Source organism: Elgaria multicarinata, chromosome 8 (genome assembly GCF_023053635.1).
Source record: "Elgaria multicarinata webbii isolate HBS135686 ecotype San Diego chromosome 8, rElgMul1.1.pri, whole genome shotgun sequence".
Classification (NCBI taxonomy): domain Eukaryota; kingdom Metazoa; phylum Chordata; class Lepidosauria; order Squamata; family Anguidae; genus Elgaria; species Elgaria multicarinata.
The window spans coordinates 90691232-90707438 of record NC_086178.1 but is presented as its reverse complement, the minus strand read 5'-3'; the positions used below and the strand labels follow the sequence as shown (position 1 = coordinate 90707438).

General features: G+C 43.0%; 1 protein-coding gene across 1 annotated transcript in view; it reads left to right on the top strand.

Moving 5' to 3' along the window:
- Positions 1–14232, top strand: part of LRRC20 (leucine rich repeat containing 20) — a 109641-nt gene extending 95409 nt beyond the window's left edge. Inside the window, exon 5 of the mRNA XM_063133002.1 lies at positions 12674–14232. Coding sequence (XP_062989072.1) covers positions 12674–12819 — 146 coding nt within the window. The 3' untranslated portion in view covers positions 12820–14232. The remainder of the gene's footprint in view (positions 1–12673) is intronic.
- Positions 14233–16207: the final 1975 nt, after the last annotated feature.

Genomic DNA, 16207 nt, shown 5'->3' with positions numbered 1-16207 from the left:
GGGGGGGAGATTAATTTTATTTTGTTAAATGAACGGGCCATGAAATGGAAGCCTGTTACCACGGGAAGAGTGAAAGTAGCATTAAGGCACAATCCTATGCATGTTTAGACAGAAAAAAGGCCTACAATTCATAGCATGCTGGGAGCTGTAGGTGGTTTTGCTGTCAAAACATGCATAGGATTGCACCTTGTTGGGATTCCTTCTGTGACCCTATACCCCCTGAGCAACCTTCCCCTTCCCAATTTTGTGGGGTTTAGGCTGTAGATGTGGGGTGAATGACAGTCCAGACACTTTAGGTTTAACACAACAATCCTCCAGGCTTACGGCTGGCTTTCTCCTCTCTTTTGATACCCTCTTTCCCCAAAACAGAAAGTACACTTTCAACCTTGAAGAAATGAAACTTAACTGAAGAAATGAAACTTAACCTGGGAGATGAATCTTAACCGGAGAAATGAAAATGAAACTCCTCCTCTCAGGGATACCCCCTCCCAACAGGCCTCTAAGCATAACTTTATTACCTTGCCTCTGTAGGCCTCAATCTTTCACATGCCCTTATTGGGCTTTCCTAGAGCTTCTTTAAATGAGTGATTTAAAGCATGCTTGTTACTGCCTACTCACAGATGTTCATGGGTGCTTTTGACAATACTGTTAGCCTCCTGCGTGTCTCCCGTTCCTTTTCTCAGTATTAGTATCGCAAAATAAACCTGAGAAAACCCGACTCTTTTGAGGTTGCACTATAAAATGCCCACTAGAGGGCGGTGTCCCATTGAAATGTACCAGCACGTGGTCGCTGCTCTCTTCTCCATGAAACTGCTTATTTCAAACGTGGAAGAGAACCAGGAAGAGAGCAATGATAAGGAAACACAAATTTCCCCCGTCTGAAGAGAACCCTAATAGTGTGGGCTGCAGCTGCTATGCATAGCCCAGCATTCCCTATATCCACTACATCAGGGGTGCAGAATCTCAGGCCTGGGGACCAAATCCAGCCCTCTTGGGGTCCAGTCTGGCCCCTTGGTGTTTCCCAGAAGACTATGCCCCTGTCATGTCTAGCCCTGCTCCCCCTGGGTTGGAAGAAGGTGTTTCAGGTGATCAATCAGAATCAGACTCTGAAGTAGAGGATTCGGCACCAGAAACAGGCCAGCCTGTACCAGTGGGTGAGAAAGCTCTCACGGGCTCTTCACCAGCTGGGAGTGAACCCTCTCCAGAGCTTATCTCATCAAGGGCAAATAGTGGGAGGCCAATATTCTTCTAAAGGAGAGTTTAGCCGATCCGAGAGTACGCTGCAGACTAAAATGGGCGGAGCTAAAGGAAGGCGAGAGAAAGTCGGCCCAGCTCACGTCCTGTCAGAAGCCGCCTCAGAACTCATCTCTCTGAAGTTAACGCATCTTGGGAAAGAGCTTTCCATTCTTCTTGAAAGGACAATTGTCTCACTTAGTTTGCATAGTTTTGCTTAGGGGAAAGTTCCTAGAGATTAAACTCTCTTCAAGTGGGAAGAAATATTTATTGCTTGAATAAAGCTTTGTGGTTTACCTTAGCAGGCATTGTTATGGTCTCTCAAGAAGGCAGGAGGTAAAGAGAAACACGACAGCCCTTTCTCTCTGACCATTCATTTGGTGGCTTCCAAGTCCCGTCTCCCATTCTAAAAGTTTGAAATGCTTCTCTTGAGGCTTTGTTACTGGCAGGAAGAGCTTAAAGCTACAACAAGCTGGTATTTTTGGCCCTGCCCATTTTGCCTTTGGCCCCTCCCACCACTGGAATGCGCCTCCCCACCCCCAAGACCTCCTCCAAAGTGGAATTGGAACCTCGGGCTGAAAGAGGTTTAACACTGCTGTGCTATGTAAACCAGTGGTGGATCAAGGTGAACAGTCCTGGGGGGGGTATGTGTGATTCGTGACTCTTAGGTGTGCTAAGATCCAAGCCAAACAGCTCCGTGCAGAAGTGCCATACATCTTCCAGCGCTTAATTTAATTGGTTTTAAATTAAAAGCACTTTTGTCTTGAGCGAGTATCTCTTGTTAACAAGGCAGAGATGTTTTTAACGGTGAAAGTGTTCCACACTGTAAAAAGCCTGAAAATTAGACATGAGAACAGAAGAGTGACTGTGGTCACATTGTCCACAGAGCTGCTGAAAGTCTTGCCATTGCTGAGAACCTCCCAAGAGTTTCAGAAGGGCCCAGAATTTTGGCTCTGGCAACCCCTGCTGCCTGGTAGGGATGGGAAGAAACCAAACTTGCCACTTTTTTTCTGCAACGTTTTCACTGCTATTTAACGTCATGCAGTTTGTAGCCTTGAGGCATTCTTGGATGATAAGTATGTAATTCAAATTCCCTTCGTTCTATGGGATTTAATTCCTTTTTTGCAACAGTTTGTTGGCCTCGGGCAAGCCTGTCAGTCATCCTGCCATAATTTTGGGGATGTGAACACAACACTTTGGAGAGGACTGAGAGAGACTGCCAGGCAAATACCTTTTGGGTAGTCAACACCCATTATTTTTGCATTGTGTGCAAACCCATCAAGATTCACGTAGAAGCTGTTATCCATGGCCTCAGTATTTAAGTGCTTTCAATGAAGGAAGAATCGCCGCAGATAGGCAGGCCAGTAATGGCCACAAGATGAATAGTTTTAGGGTAACCGGCCCCACCTTGGTGCCCTCTAGATGTGCAGCTCCCTAATTCCCCGCTAGCATGGCCCAATGGCCAACTGAGTGTATTTCCAGGCCCAATATATAAGGCACTATCCTTATCTTAACATGCAATGGAGCTCGACATATTTGTTTCTTTTAAAGTTAAAACAGCTTTGGGAAGGATGGTTTTGAGCAGAAATGTGGCCATGGAAGGAGTATTTACCTCTTCATCCTGTCTGTTCTCCACTCCAGGTCCCCCAGCTCTAGAATTTTCTGTGCTAGAATATGGGACATAGTATACCAGTGACACAATGGGAAAATATGTGGACAAGAGGGCTAAAATTTACGTTGAGTACCAATCTTAAAGAAAATTTTTACAAAATGATGTATAGGTGGCATATGCCACCAGCAAAATTGGCCAAAATGTATAAAGGGGCATCAGGATTGTGCTGGAAATACGAAGAGCAAGAAGGGACATACTGCCATGCATGGTGGACCTGCAAAAAAGCAAAGACTTTCTGGATACAAATTCATTCTGTAATCCAAAAAATTAATATCCAACTGAAACCAGAATGCTTTCTTTTGGGATTTATGGATGAGCAGATGAAAAAGAATCATGACACTATATTCTTATATATGACGACAGCTGCAAGACTGGTATATGCACAAAGATGGAAGGGCAAAATAGTGCCCACAACAGAGGAATGGCTACTGAAGATGTTTGAGCTAGCGGAGATGGCGAAACTCACGGCAATAATGAGGGGAAAATCGACTGTAAGATTTATAACTGAATGGGAACCTTTTGTAAACTTTATGAAGGGACGAGAAAAAAATGACTTGTATATCTGTGGATTCAACCAATAGTGTAGAAAATGTGGAGAGAGAAATTAGAGATTTGGATTTGACAGTGATAAAGAAAAACAATAATAATGACAACATTATTATATATTTTTGCTGATGAGAATATTGGAAGAACATTTTATTTGGTGTTTGGTTTGGTTGTTTGGTTTGGTTTTGTCTTATTTTTGTGGACGTGTTTGTTTTGTTAGTGTTTTTTATTTACTGATGTTTGGAAATAATAAAAAAAGATTACGTCAGTAGAATTTTCTGTGCTGCCTTTTGAACCTTGAGTGGCGAAGCCGGTTGGAGAGGTGATATTGAGCAAAGACACAATGGCGGGGGGAATGGTTAAGCATCCCATGTCTTGCACCACACCGCTCTTTGCTCAAAATGGTCCTTTTACAAAGCTGCTTCTTTCTTTTCTGTAAAAAAAAATGGCATTGAGGCCAGTGATGTAGCAGTAAATTTTGAAGTGCAAGTGCTCATCATGACAGTCCCCATGCCCATGACGCCAAGGAGAGACCAAAAATGCAGGCAGCTGCGTTGATCCATTTGTGTGTGTTTGTGTTATATATGTTTTTGAAGGTCTTTTGCAAAGCCAATGGGTCTTGGCTGCCCATTCAAGACCAAAACAAATGTAAACAGGGCTGCAGTTGATAAACTACGGTAATGAACAATGCCAAAGACACAATTGCATACAAATAATTGCTATTTGAGAAACATAAGATGCCTATATAAACTCTTAAAACATTTTTATGCAGATAAAAGGCCCGAGGTTATATATATACAAGCAAAGTTAAAGACAAATGACCACTTGTAACCCCAGTCAAAATTGTATCATATGAATGTTACATGGATGACAATTTACAAAACTATGCAAGACTAACAGCTTCGTAAGTAACAAGGAAGAAATGTTCTCATAAATATTATATAAATAACACAATGTGATAATTAACAGCTGCATGTGACAGGAATCCAGTATTCGTCCCATTTCATCATATTGGCATTTGGCATTGTTCATTACCATTCAAGACCAAGCCATCCCAAAACACTTTCTATTACAACATGCATAGCTCCTAACAATATATAGTTGGGAAAATCCCTTTCCCCCAAGCTACTGTGAAGATTGCACTAAGCTCAGAGGGAACAGAGAAGTCTGGCAGAGGTGTACCATGATGTCTTTATCCCTGCTCATCAAAACGTCCTGGAGCTTTGACCCTCTGAGGCCTGGTTCCACTACACCAGTAATTGAGGCTCCATTAAACATATTTGTGTGTAATATCTAATTAGCACCTAAAAGTTTGCTTCTGAAATGACCAATAGAACTAAAGAATGCTTCTGTTTCCCCCCCCCCCAGTACTTTCAACCCTTTGAAGTTGTTCTATATAGCAACAGTGTTTAAATCCATACCACAATTTTTTATTGTGGCTGGAGCATCTCCTCTATGAGGAAAAGCTAGAACATCTGGGATTGTTTAGGTTGGAGAAAAAGCAAGTAAGAGAAGACACAATATAAGTGTACAAAAATATGCATGGTGTAGAGAAAGTGGATAGGGAGACGTTTTTCTCCCTTTCTCATAATAATACTAGAACCCGGGGTCATCCCATGAATCTGAGTGGTGGGAGATTCAGGACAGATAAAATGAAGTACTTCTTCACACAGTACACAGTTAAACTATAGAATTCACTACCACAAGATGTAGTGATGGCCACCAGTTTGGATGGCTTTAAAAGGGGGTTGGATAAGTTTCTGGAGGAGAAAGCTAATAATGCCTGCTCAACCTATGTCTTTGTGCTTCCTCCAGTAATCAGAGGCAGTATGCCTATGAACACCAGTTGCTGGGGAACATGGGCAGGAGGGTGCTGTTTCCCTCATGTCCTACATGTGGGTTTCCTGTGGGCATCTTTTAGGATGCTTTTAACAGTGTATACTATGTTTTTAATTAGTATTTTATGTATTTTATGCTTGCTGTTGTTCCCTGCCTCGATCCAATCAGAGAGGCGGGTAAGAAATTTTATTATTATTATTATTATTATTATTATTATTATTATTATTATTATTATTATAGTTAGCCCCTGTGTGAACAGAATGCTGGAGTAGTTGGACGTTGGGTCTTACCCAGCATGGCTCTTCTAATGTTCTTTTTATGCGAATTATATTGGCTGCCATCTTATTCCTACAAGTTAAGATTTACTTGTAGGGCTTAGCGCTGTTTGGTATGTGTGGTAGCAAATAATGCAGGTTTCTTATAAAGAAGTTGGTGGATTTTCTAAGGCAGATTAGTTTTACTATGAGTTTTGGGGGTTGTCTGAAGCTGCCGCTAACTTGGCAATTCTCAGGGTCCTTGAGGTCATCCGTCCCCAAGACACTTCTGTTTATTTTGCTCATCCTCACACACCCCATTAGACAAGGAGGCTGGCACTTCAATAGAGTTGATGGCCTTTCTCAGGGGACCGATAAAATCTAGGGGGGTGAAACTCTCCCCCATATATCCCCATACATAGGGAATGAAGATGGTTGGGAAACTTTGACAGACTGGGCTTCTGGAATTTCCTTGAACAAGCAACCCTACTGGAATGTGGAACTGAGAGCATCTTCCAGTATGGTTGATCCAGCTTTTTGCCCAGCTCCCCTTGCAAGGTTGATCAGTGGCCAATAGAGGTTAGCAGTGGGAATAGCTGGGACAGGCCGCCCTGCAACCATTGACTGGAGAAGCTCTGTGAAATCAAATGCACACAACCTACATCTGTTCCTTTTCTAATTTCATTTTCTGTAGTCTTTGAAGCAAGAAAAAAGCTGAACTGAAGGGAAATTGTCAAAGCACTTGGTGATGTCAAAGGGATCCTTGCCTCAAGTGTGGTTGTCATCCAAACATCCAGTCCAAACTAAAATCGGCAAACGTAGAGCAACATTTACTCTAGGGAAATGTGGCACTTGCTTAGTTTCTATTTAGGCCAGGGATGGGCAACCCATAGGCAGCCCACCCCCAGCTGTGTTTGCGTTCCCCTGCCCACTGCCCACCACCAATTTAGTGTTGCAGTGGCGACCAAAAAACCCCTGTGGTTCGGCTTGAAAACGTGGTGTGTGGGAAGCAGAAATGCGCTCCCAGAGGCCTCTGCAGCCACAGATTTGGCAATGGTAGAATTTTTGGCAGCAGCGGGGTGTTTGCCCCCCGCCCTTGGAAGTTGTCCTCCCTTGATTTATGCCATGTAATTGCCTTCTCTGATCAAGTGCCCTCCAGATAGCTTGGACTACAACTCCCATTGTCCTCAGCAAATAAATAACCCACCACCCAGATGGAGGGATGCAGGAATTGTATTCCAACACATCTGGAGGGCACCAGGTTAGGGGAGGCTGCAACACAACATGTATATTTATTTATTACATTTCTCTACCGCCCAATAGCTGAAGCTCTCTGGGCGGTTCACGATAGATTGGTTATTGGTACAGATGTGGAGAGATTGGCATTGCCACAATACAAACACCAAAACAGACAGAGGCTTAGAGTGAACATTTATGGAATTCTTCCCATACAAACATCCACAAACTATTCCGAGCCCGCTCTTTCTGGAGCTCTGTGCCTTAATGTGTGAGTTTGTTCTTTGAAGGAGAAATAAAAGGCCCAGAATGCCAATCATCTCTCCTTTCAAATATCTTTGCTTTCCTTGAATTCTTTATTTTATTTTATTTTAAAATGATCGAAGCTGGTAAAAAAAACACCACATAACGCATCTCATTGAGCCAGCTCAGCTCTTGAATGCCTTTCAAGTTCAAGGAAAGAATAATGAAAGCTCTTTTCAAAATACATCTCCTGGGCCTTACAGAATTAATGTCTAACTACCAGGCAGTGCTGCCCTAAGATATTTATGTGGTCGAAGCAAATCATTTTAATCACTCAACTTCTCCATTCTTCCCTCTCTGTGCCCCCCTTTCTCTCTCCTATGGCACACAGATGGAAGTTGAAAAGGAGAAAAAATGGCACACCTTTTAGCTGCCCAAATTAACCATTTCACTTTGCTTTTCATCTTCTACGATTGGCCGTGCTTCAGAGTTGTCCAAGAAGCAGAGATCTTCGGCTCCATCCAAATGGATCAATTCTTCTCTTCGTTTTTTGTACAGGAATCACTCACTGCACAGGCCCAGTTATGTTGTAACATATTTTGCAAAGAAGCTACTGACTGGGTTTGGATGTCAGGATAACCCATGATGGGTTAATTAAGACATGGTGGCTTAATGAACCCATCATGAGTTATCATGTCATCTGGGGCTTGTCTATACGGCTTGTTTACCCCGACTTCAGTGCGCATATTCACGTTTTAGGACACATGATGCAGCCATCCATTCGCTGTAGCGGCGGGTTTTTAATGTGATAATGCGCATCTTCGCATTCGCAATTCACTGTGACTTTTAGATCATATCCAAGTTTGCACCGCGTTATGGTTGTGTGTCTTTGGGGGAGTTAAATCGCATTTTGACATGTGGGCAGATCCTTGAAGGTAGGACAACATGATTGGCTGATTTCCCAGCAATCGGCTACCTCGTTCCTTAGTGCCGGTTTTAGTTTGAATTCTCTGATTCTGCAGAGCTCCACAGTGAAAGCTACTTAAAACAAATTTATCTTTTATTTATTTATTGCATTTCTATACCGCTCAATAGCAGAAGCTCTCTGGGTGGTTCACAAAAACAAAGAAGGGGAAACAGGCAGCCAGAGGAAGGAGACATGTTCTGCTGCTTCATTCCTTTCCCTCTGCTGCCTCGTTCCTCCCCCCCCCCTCCTGGTTTGTCTGTTATATGAATCTGTGGAGCTTCTCATATAAAATGTATAGCTTCACTCCTCTTGCCTCCGTAGCTTCGTATATGCAATAATACGCATGTGCGCATTTGTAACTCACTATTTAAAAAAATCAGGAAATAAATCGGTGTTGCTGTTGCAGTGTGACGCTCTTTACCTACATTCCAATCAATGAAAATTTGGGTTTATAATTCCGTTGTATAGATGGGGGCCTAGTCTGAGTTTTTTAACCCTTAATAACCCGTAATTCTGATAACCCACAGTTTGCAGAGTGGGTTATTTCACCCATAATGGATTATCATCTCATGATGGATCGGATGCTTCCCAGCTAGGAGAGGCTGTGTGTGGAGTTTGGTCCCCATCCTGCAAGCCCCCAAGGTTTTCTAGCTATTTCTCCTTTTGGGGGACGCTTGGGAATTTCCCTCCTTGCTAAGTAATCACACAGGGGTTTGATGGTGGATTGGGTACCGCCTGATGGAGGGACGCTGTGTATGGCATTTTGTCCTGATCCTGCAAACCTCCAATGCTTTAGAAGTGAAATGATGCCACTGCTTGGGCTGGAGAACTGCATCAGGACAGGGAGTCAAATTACACACAGTAGCTTAATAAGTTACTCACAGTAGCTTATTTGTGTGATCTTATGGGGGAATGATAAGAGTAGCTGATTTTTGAAATAAGTTACTGTAAGTAGCTTATTAACCCATGTTGGGCTATCATGACATTCAAACATGGCCACTGGGTCTCTTCTGAGAATAGTGCTGCACACAGCACTGTTTAATTTCATTTCTTTATTCCTGTTTTTATTTAATTTGGAGATTTTCATTTTATTTTTTTACCCTACTCTTCAGGCTGAAAGAAATTTCCCAAACAGCTAACAATTTTTGAATCAGAAAACTACAATAAAGGGCATAAGGCAATGAAGTAATAATGAAACAACATTAAAAACTGTAGCAGCACAAGAGGTTTTTCAAAATTCAGATGAAAACAGTATGGGCTGGATCCAGATTTAAGTGTGTGCCTCTGGGCTGGCAAAGTGAACTTCATTGCCCCCTTTTTCCTTATGGCAACCCCTCCATCGCCCTGAAAATGCTTCGCAGGGAACCTTGCTGAATGGGGTGAGTTGTGGTGTAGGGGGAACAGTATAAAATTGACATGTGTAAGCAGTACAGCAAGAGGGTTTTAAAAATGCACTGCACTACTTTGAGAAATATTTTATTTCCTTATTTATTTTATGAATTACATTTTTACATTATAAATTGGGCAGAGACACCTTCTGTGAGCCCTTCTGTCAGTGGAAGGCAGATCCTAGATCCAATCCTATAAAACTAAGCATCTAAGAGAGCAGTCCTGTGGTTCCTGGAAGAGTGTCCCAGAGTCCATAGAATTTCTCAGAAAAACCTTCCAAGTGCAGAAACAACACTCCAGTCTCGGAAGGGGGAGTTGGAGATCTGACCTCCTTTCCCTCGACCCCTCACAGATGGCGTCGAAAGAACCATGCTGGCTGTCCTCCAAGGTCAGAAAAGTGACCTTGGAGGAGGAGAGGGGGCATTCTGGTGGGAGGGGAGGACACTGGGCAAGCCAGGACAACCTACCTCACAGGGTTGTTGTGAGGATTAAATAGAGAGGAGGAGGATTATGTACACTGCCTTGGGTTCCTTGGAGGAAAAAAAGGTAGGATATAAATGCAATAAATACAATAATAAATCAATAAATAAAAACAGCAAAATAGCCCCTTTCCTAGCAATATTTTTCAATGAAAGCAGCAAGCAATTTGTTGGAAGCTATTTATAATCTACTTCTTATAGCGTCTATTTTCCCCCGTGATGTGAACGCTTTTCTTTCTTTATTACTGAGGCTGTTTCAAACAACAGATTTCTTTCACAGTGGAAGGCTCTGTATCCTGTGGTGTTGTGGTCAAATTAACCAGTGACTTATTCAAGATTTGTTGGCTTCTTACTGGGTCATGAGTGCAAATACAGATACTTCACTTCTTTCTGTTCAATACTGATGCTGCAGAAATTGTGTTATAGTAGAAAATGGTTTGATGCATTCAGGTAGATTCTGTGACTTCAAATGGCTTAGGAAATACAAATGCTACATGTTTAAAAGCACGTGTGATTATGACCCATTTACATGCAGGTTTTAAAAAGTGGAGGGGAAGAGGAGACCTAAAAGCAAGGGTCAAGAAATCCAGGTGCCAGAACACCAGTGGTGATCAGAAATTTAATTCTGGTGACCAGCAGGGAAAGCCTCCAATATACTTTGCTACAGAAGTAACACAGTATTCAGAAGCCATAGGCAACAAAGAGAGGCAGAGAATACTCTTTTCAGGCAATATATGTTGTGTTGGGATGCAGACTCGGTGTCTTTGGGTTGGAGAGGAGGGGTTACTACAAACACACACATACACACACCTGTCACTCTTCCCCTGTAAAACTCTTCACCAGGCAGGAGCTACAAAAGGACTATTTTGCTTCTATGGAGAAGAGTGTGAGAAAGCTGAATCTTGCTAGCCAGTAGAAATAAGAGTTCACTATTACTAAGTCCAGCCAAAATTTGTGGAGCCCAGGAGGTGGTGGCAAATAATCCATTTCCATTGCACGTCACAAAGAATTTTTCTACGCAAGGCATTTATCATTCACTCATTCCTACTGATGACTGTTTCCAGGTTATTTAGATGATTTGGTGACCCTCCAGTCTCAATTCTGTGATAATGAGCACTTTTAGCGAGTTTTTAATTGTGAAAGCGAAAGAAAATGAGACTTCCTTTTGTGTATTTGCCCTATTCTGCTATAGCGCAATGCGACCTAGAGGTTATGTAGTGGAAAAGTAACAAAAGAAACACTCCTCTTTTAGTGCTCAGATGTCCAACCCAAAGCAGATGTAGGCGGATTAACAGCTTCAAGTAAAAAAAGCTCTCTATGTACATTTACCCCAGAATAAACTAAGTTGCCTTTCAGAGAAAGTCAGAGCCAAAACTACTCATAAGAAAAGTGAGTTCACCCACAGCGCAAATGAGGCATACAAGAAAACCTTATGTTCTCCATTGGATTCACAATACGTTATTATCAATGGAGTGCCTGTTATTTCACTACACATACACTTCACTGATGATCAAGGACTCCTGTAACTTCTCCTTAAAACTGACTCTTGCAGTTTTAGTTGACATTAACCTTTTGTTTGTATAATTACCATTTTTTTAAGGCTGCCCTATCATAACAGAGCAAGCACAAATGTACATTTTTCAAGTCTTCTGAATATTACTCATAGATATTTATATTTACATTGTTACTTTTAATTAATAATTGATTGTTCCTATTTAGAAGTAAAGGTCATTGTTTCGTAACAATAGCTAAGGTTTTTTGGAGTTCTTTTGTAATTAGGAACATAGGAAACTTTCATATGCCAAGTCAAACTATTGGTCCTTCTAGCTCTGTATTATGTGTACTATTGGCATTCAACTGATGGATCAGGATCCAGTATTGGCTCGCAGGGTTACCTAAAGTGGATTGCAACAGCAGCTCTGCCAATACAACAAACTTACTGAGAACCAGTGTGGTGTAGTGGCTAGAATGTTGGACTGGGAGTCAGGAGATCCGGGTTCTAGTCCCCACTTGGCCATGGAAACCCACTGGGTGACTTTGGGCCAGTCACAGACTCTCAGCCCAACCTACCTCACAGGGTTGTTGTTATGAAGATAAAGTAGAGAGGAGGAGAAGGAGGAGGAGGAGGATTATGTACGCCGCCTTGGGTTCCTTGCAGGAAAAAAGGCAAGATATAAGTGCAATAATAAATAAATTAAATAAATAATACAATAAAAAATTGAGAAGTAGCCCAGCAAATGCATGTTTTGGCTAAGGGTGAGTCCGACTCTCAGGTCTGAAAAGATGGAAGACTACTGATTTCAGATAAGGGCTTGTTAAGACAACACACTAAACCGTGGTTAGCCCACTAAACCTTTTGCAGCAAGTGAGTGTGTTTAAATTGTGGTTATGTAGCCACTATGGTTAGGAGTGGTTCACACAATACACTAAGTCATGGTTCACACAATATGCTAAGCCATAATGTTTAGCTGAAAATGTTTAACCACTGTGGCTTCGCGAGGTCAGTGTTTCCCAGCCTTACATGGAGGCGCTGGGAATGAAACTGGGACCTTCTGCATACAAGGCATGGGCTCTACCATTGAGCTATTGGCCCCTTTTGCCAATCAGTATGTGCCTCTTGATCCAGTTCAAATTGATTCATATTTGAATACATGACCATTTTGACGGTATTGGCTGATCACCCAATCCCACTCTTTTTTGACGGTCATTTAATGGAAGTCAATTGTCTTTGATTTTCCTCTGTGCATGAAATGCTGGCGTTTAGGTTTAGTCTTGGAAATTGCTAACTTCATGCCTTTTTTTTTACTTGCTGCAGATGTGCCTGTTGAGAAGCTTGCCTCCATGGAGTCTCTTCAGATTGTGAACCTCAAGTCAAACCCATTAAACGAGGAGGTCCGGGTGATTGCCAGGCCTCTGATCAAGTTTGACCTCCTGACGTCTCCAGCCATTCCCCAAGTCTGAAATGGGCCTGACTTGGGCGTGCAGCTGCACTTTGCCGTGGGCATAAAGAGGAAGAGAACGCAATGTTTGCTGAGTGGGAACACTGCCGTGACTTTCCCAAGCTGCACTGCTCCCGCATGCCTTAGGTTTCACGCTAGCGGGAAGCATTGTGATTTTGCGAAATGACTCTTGCCGAAAGGAATCTGTGCCAACCTGTGGATGTACTGATGGCACATAATGCCTACAAAGACTACTGACTAACCTTTGAATGGTTAAAAGACAGCAGCTTTGCTAAGACACACAGTGGGCTCTCTAGTCCTGTATTGCAGAGGAAAAGCAAAGGCATGAATGAAATACAGCATTTCCCATATCCAACAGTCTCTGATTTAGAGCATGTGGGATCAGCTGGATGCCTGGCAGAAGACTAATCAGGGATGAGCAGTTTCTGTAGCCCATAAATTACATCTGCACTATATCAAATGAGAAAGATTCTGGTAGAAATTTTACTCAATAGGTTCACTTGTAAGAAATAGAAAACCTGTTTCAAAAGTGGGGAGGTTTGAAACTCCTCTCCCTGGGATGATGCATCCCTTTGATCAGGAAACAACCAAGCAGCAGTGAAGAGGGGATTGCTCCCTTGGAACCACCATTTCATGGCATTCCTGGTGCCTTGAGGTGTTGGCTCCTCGCCTTTCCCAATGGGGTGAGGAACTTCAGAGAATAGCAGGGATCCGATGGGGAGGTTTGCCAGGCCAGGAACAGCTAACAGGCCCAAGTTTCCCTATCCCTGCACTAGAGGGTGACGAAATGCAGGAAATTGACTTCTATATTGGCAATCCCAAAGTAACCTGCATAATGTTAAGAGGAACAGACTCTAAGTGCTTTATTTGGATCATGTATCCTTCCTCATCCGAAATTAATATAAATGTAATCATTTCGGGGGGGAGAGAAACAAACCCCAAACTCTGCTGAAACTTGCAGAAAGGGCTGTACTTTGTATGAGCTGCTATCAGTTGGGTGGCTTTGCACATCCCTCCTGCATCTGAGAGAGCCTTAGTAAAAATGCCAGTGGAAAACTACCAGGTTCAGCCTTTGTCTACAGCGCAGCAAAAAAGCACATGTTTATGGATGCTTCCCGGTTTTGTTTGTTTGTTTGTTTTTAATGAGACTTTTAAAATAGTGCATGAACTCACTTACTGGTTTTGATTAACGAGAGCACAGTGGTTTGCCCTTAGGGGTGTCGCTTGTTTGCTGTTACACAACTTGGGCTTTCTTTGTTTTCTTCCCTAAGCAGTATAGCATTGGGATTTTCTTGGAAAACAATGTTTCCCTGTAGGCTACTGCTCTCCCCTCTCCCTTTCTCTCTTTCGGTGTGTGATTGACAGGCTACAATGACTTGTTGCTTTGACAAATAAACAGCTGGAGCCTCTGAAATCCGGTCCTATAATACACACTTTATTGAAATGGAGGAGGTGTTTGTGGCAGCAGGAAGCCTTCAGATTCGCAAAGTGGGGAAAAGGCTGCATATCTGCCTGAGGTCACTTCTTTAAAAGCACGCGTGGAGGCACCTAATAGTCACATGTCTTGTTCTACCAAATGCAAATGACAAACCTAGGGAATTCAGATTTCATCTCATGCCCAGTCCCACTCAGCACACCATATGTATGCCCCTAAAGGGAGACTTTAATGGCCTCTCTTTAGCCAATGTACAAACTATTGCCTTGTCAGGGTCTTCCCTACCTTTAGATGGCTAGGTTAACTCCAGACGTTTTGCAACCACTGCCTTCTCCATCCTGGATCTTCTTGCTCCATCTCACTTCCTGTTCTTCTTTCACCCTCTCCTTTCTGTGCCTACTGAACTTGGCCTAGTGCCCAGGAGTAGGCAACCTGGCACCTTCCAGATATTTTAGGCTACAACCCCATTAGCCCCAGCCACCATGGCCAATGGTCAGGAATTATGGGAGTTGTCATCCAAAACATCTGGAGGACACCAAGTTGCTATCCCATCACTTCTTCTCCATCACCCCCTCAAGCCTTTTCCCAATGCATTATGGGTGAGATACATTAACATCTCTCCTTCTGCACCGACACATTTAAAGAAATGTACTAATCTTTCCTTCCTGTTATTTCTTCTCTTGCTGTGCTACCATTGAACACATGTAAGACTTCACAACCTCAGTCGTGCTAGAAGAACCCTACACCTAAGGACACTCTAATGGGGGAAGGGGGAAGGTCTGTAGTTTTGAGTTAAATTACATTTAAAGCAGCCTTCCCCAGGCAGGTGCCCCCATTCAGAAGGTTTGGACTGCAACTCCCAGAATTCCCTATCATTGACCATGTTAGCTGCGGCAGACGGGTGTTGAAGTTCAAAATATTTGGAGGGCACCAGATTGAAGAAGGCTGTTTTAAAGTTACCTAGCAGTGCTGAATTACTCCCCTCCTCTTCCATTTGAAGTGACTCTGCAGATGGTGAAAGTCAACGCACTGTGGGGAATTGGAATTGTTGGTATGTTGGAGCTACTATTTGCAGAGGCTAGAATGTACAGGGCACAACATGTGTAGAATCCATGAGGTGTATATTCAAAATCAAGGTGTACAATTTGCACGAATGGAGCTCAGGGACATCGCAAGGCAGTTGAAAGATTTGGGGCCCAGGACCATTTGGGCCACAGGCCTGTCTCTGCCTAAAATCCCAGGCCGTGGTGCTCCTTCCAAAGGAGGCTAGGGCTGCTCCCTCTCCGCTATTCTTCCACCGGTAGGCAAAGACTGCTTTATTCAAGGAGGCCTTTGGCCTGTTGGGTTGGGTGCTGGGTTTTATTTTATTTTTTATTCCCTAATTGTTATTGAATTTTAATATATTGTTTCATTTGTAATCCATTTTAATTGTGCCTATAAGCCGCCTTGACTGCCATTTTGGGTAGAAAGTCGGTATACAAATCAAATCAATCAGTAGCAGATTTAGACACATTTACTTCGATTTATTTAAATCGCACAGGAGGCAAAACCAGCCAATTTCTCATTCAAATGATCTCAAATAAAACAATTCCTTCAATTAATTTGCACCCTGATCCAGATCATCCCAAACCGATATATATTCCCCCCCAGCTTAATTGCCACACAGGGGAAGATTTTTGAGAGGGGGGGATATGGCAGCATATGCTGCAATCCCCCTTGAAAATGCCCCCCGTGCATATCAATTAAGCTTTAGAAAACACACCCCCTTCCTTGACTCTACTGGGTCAGTGGAATAGAACTGGGGCTTTGGGCACAGTTTCAGGGCCCGGGCCCCATGGGCCCAGCCCTAGCAACATCCCTGATGGGCACTGGGCTCTTTGCAGGGAGGTCTCTGTGCAAGTGTTAACTTCAGTGCACAAGCTCGAGATGGAATGGGGCAGGCTAATGAGATCCC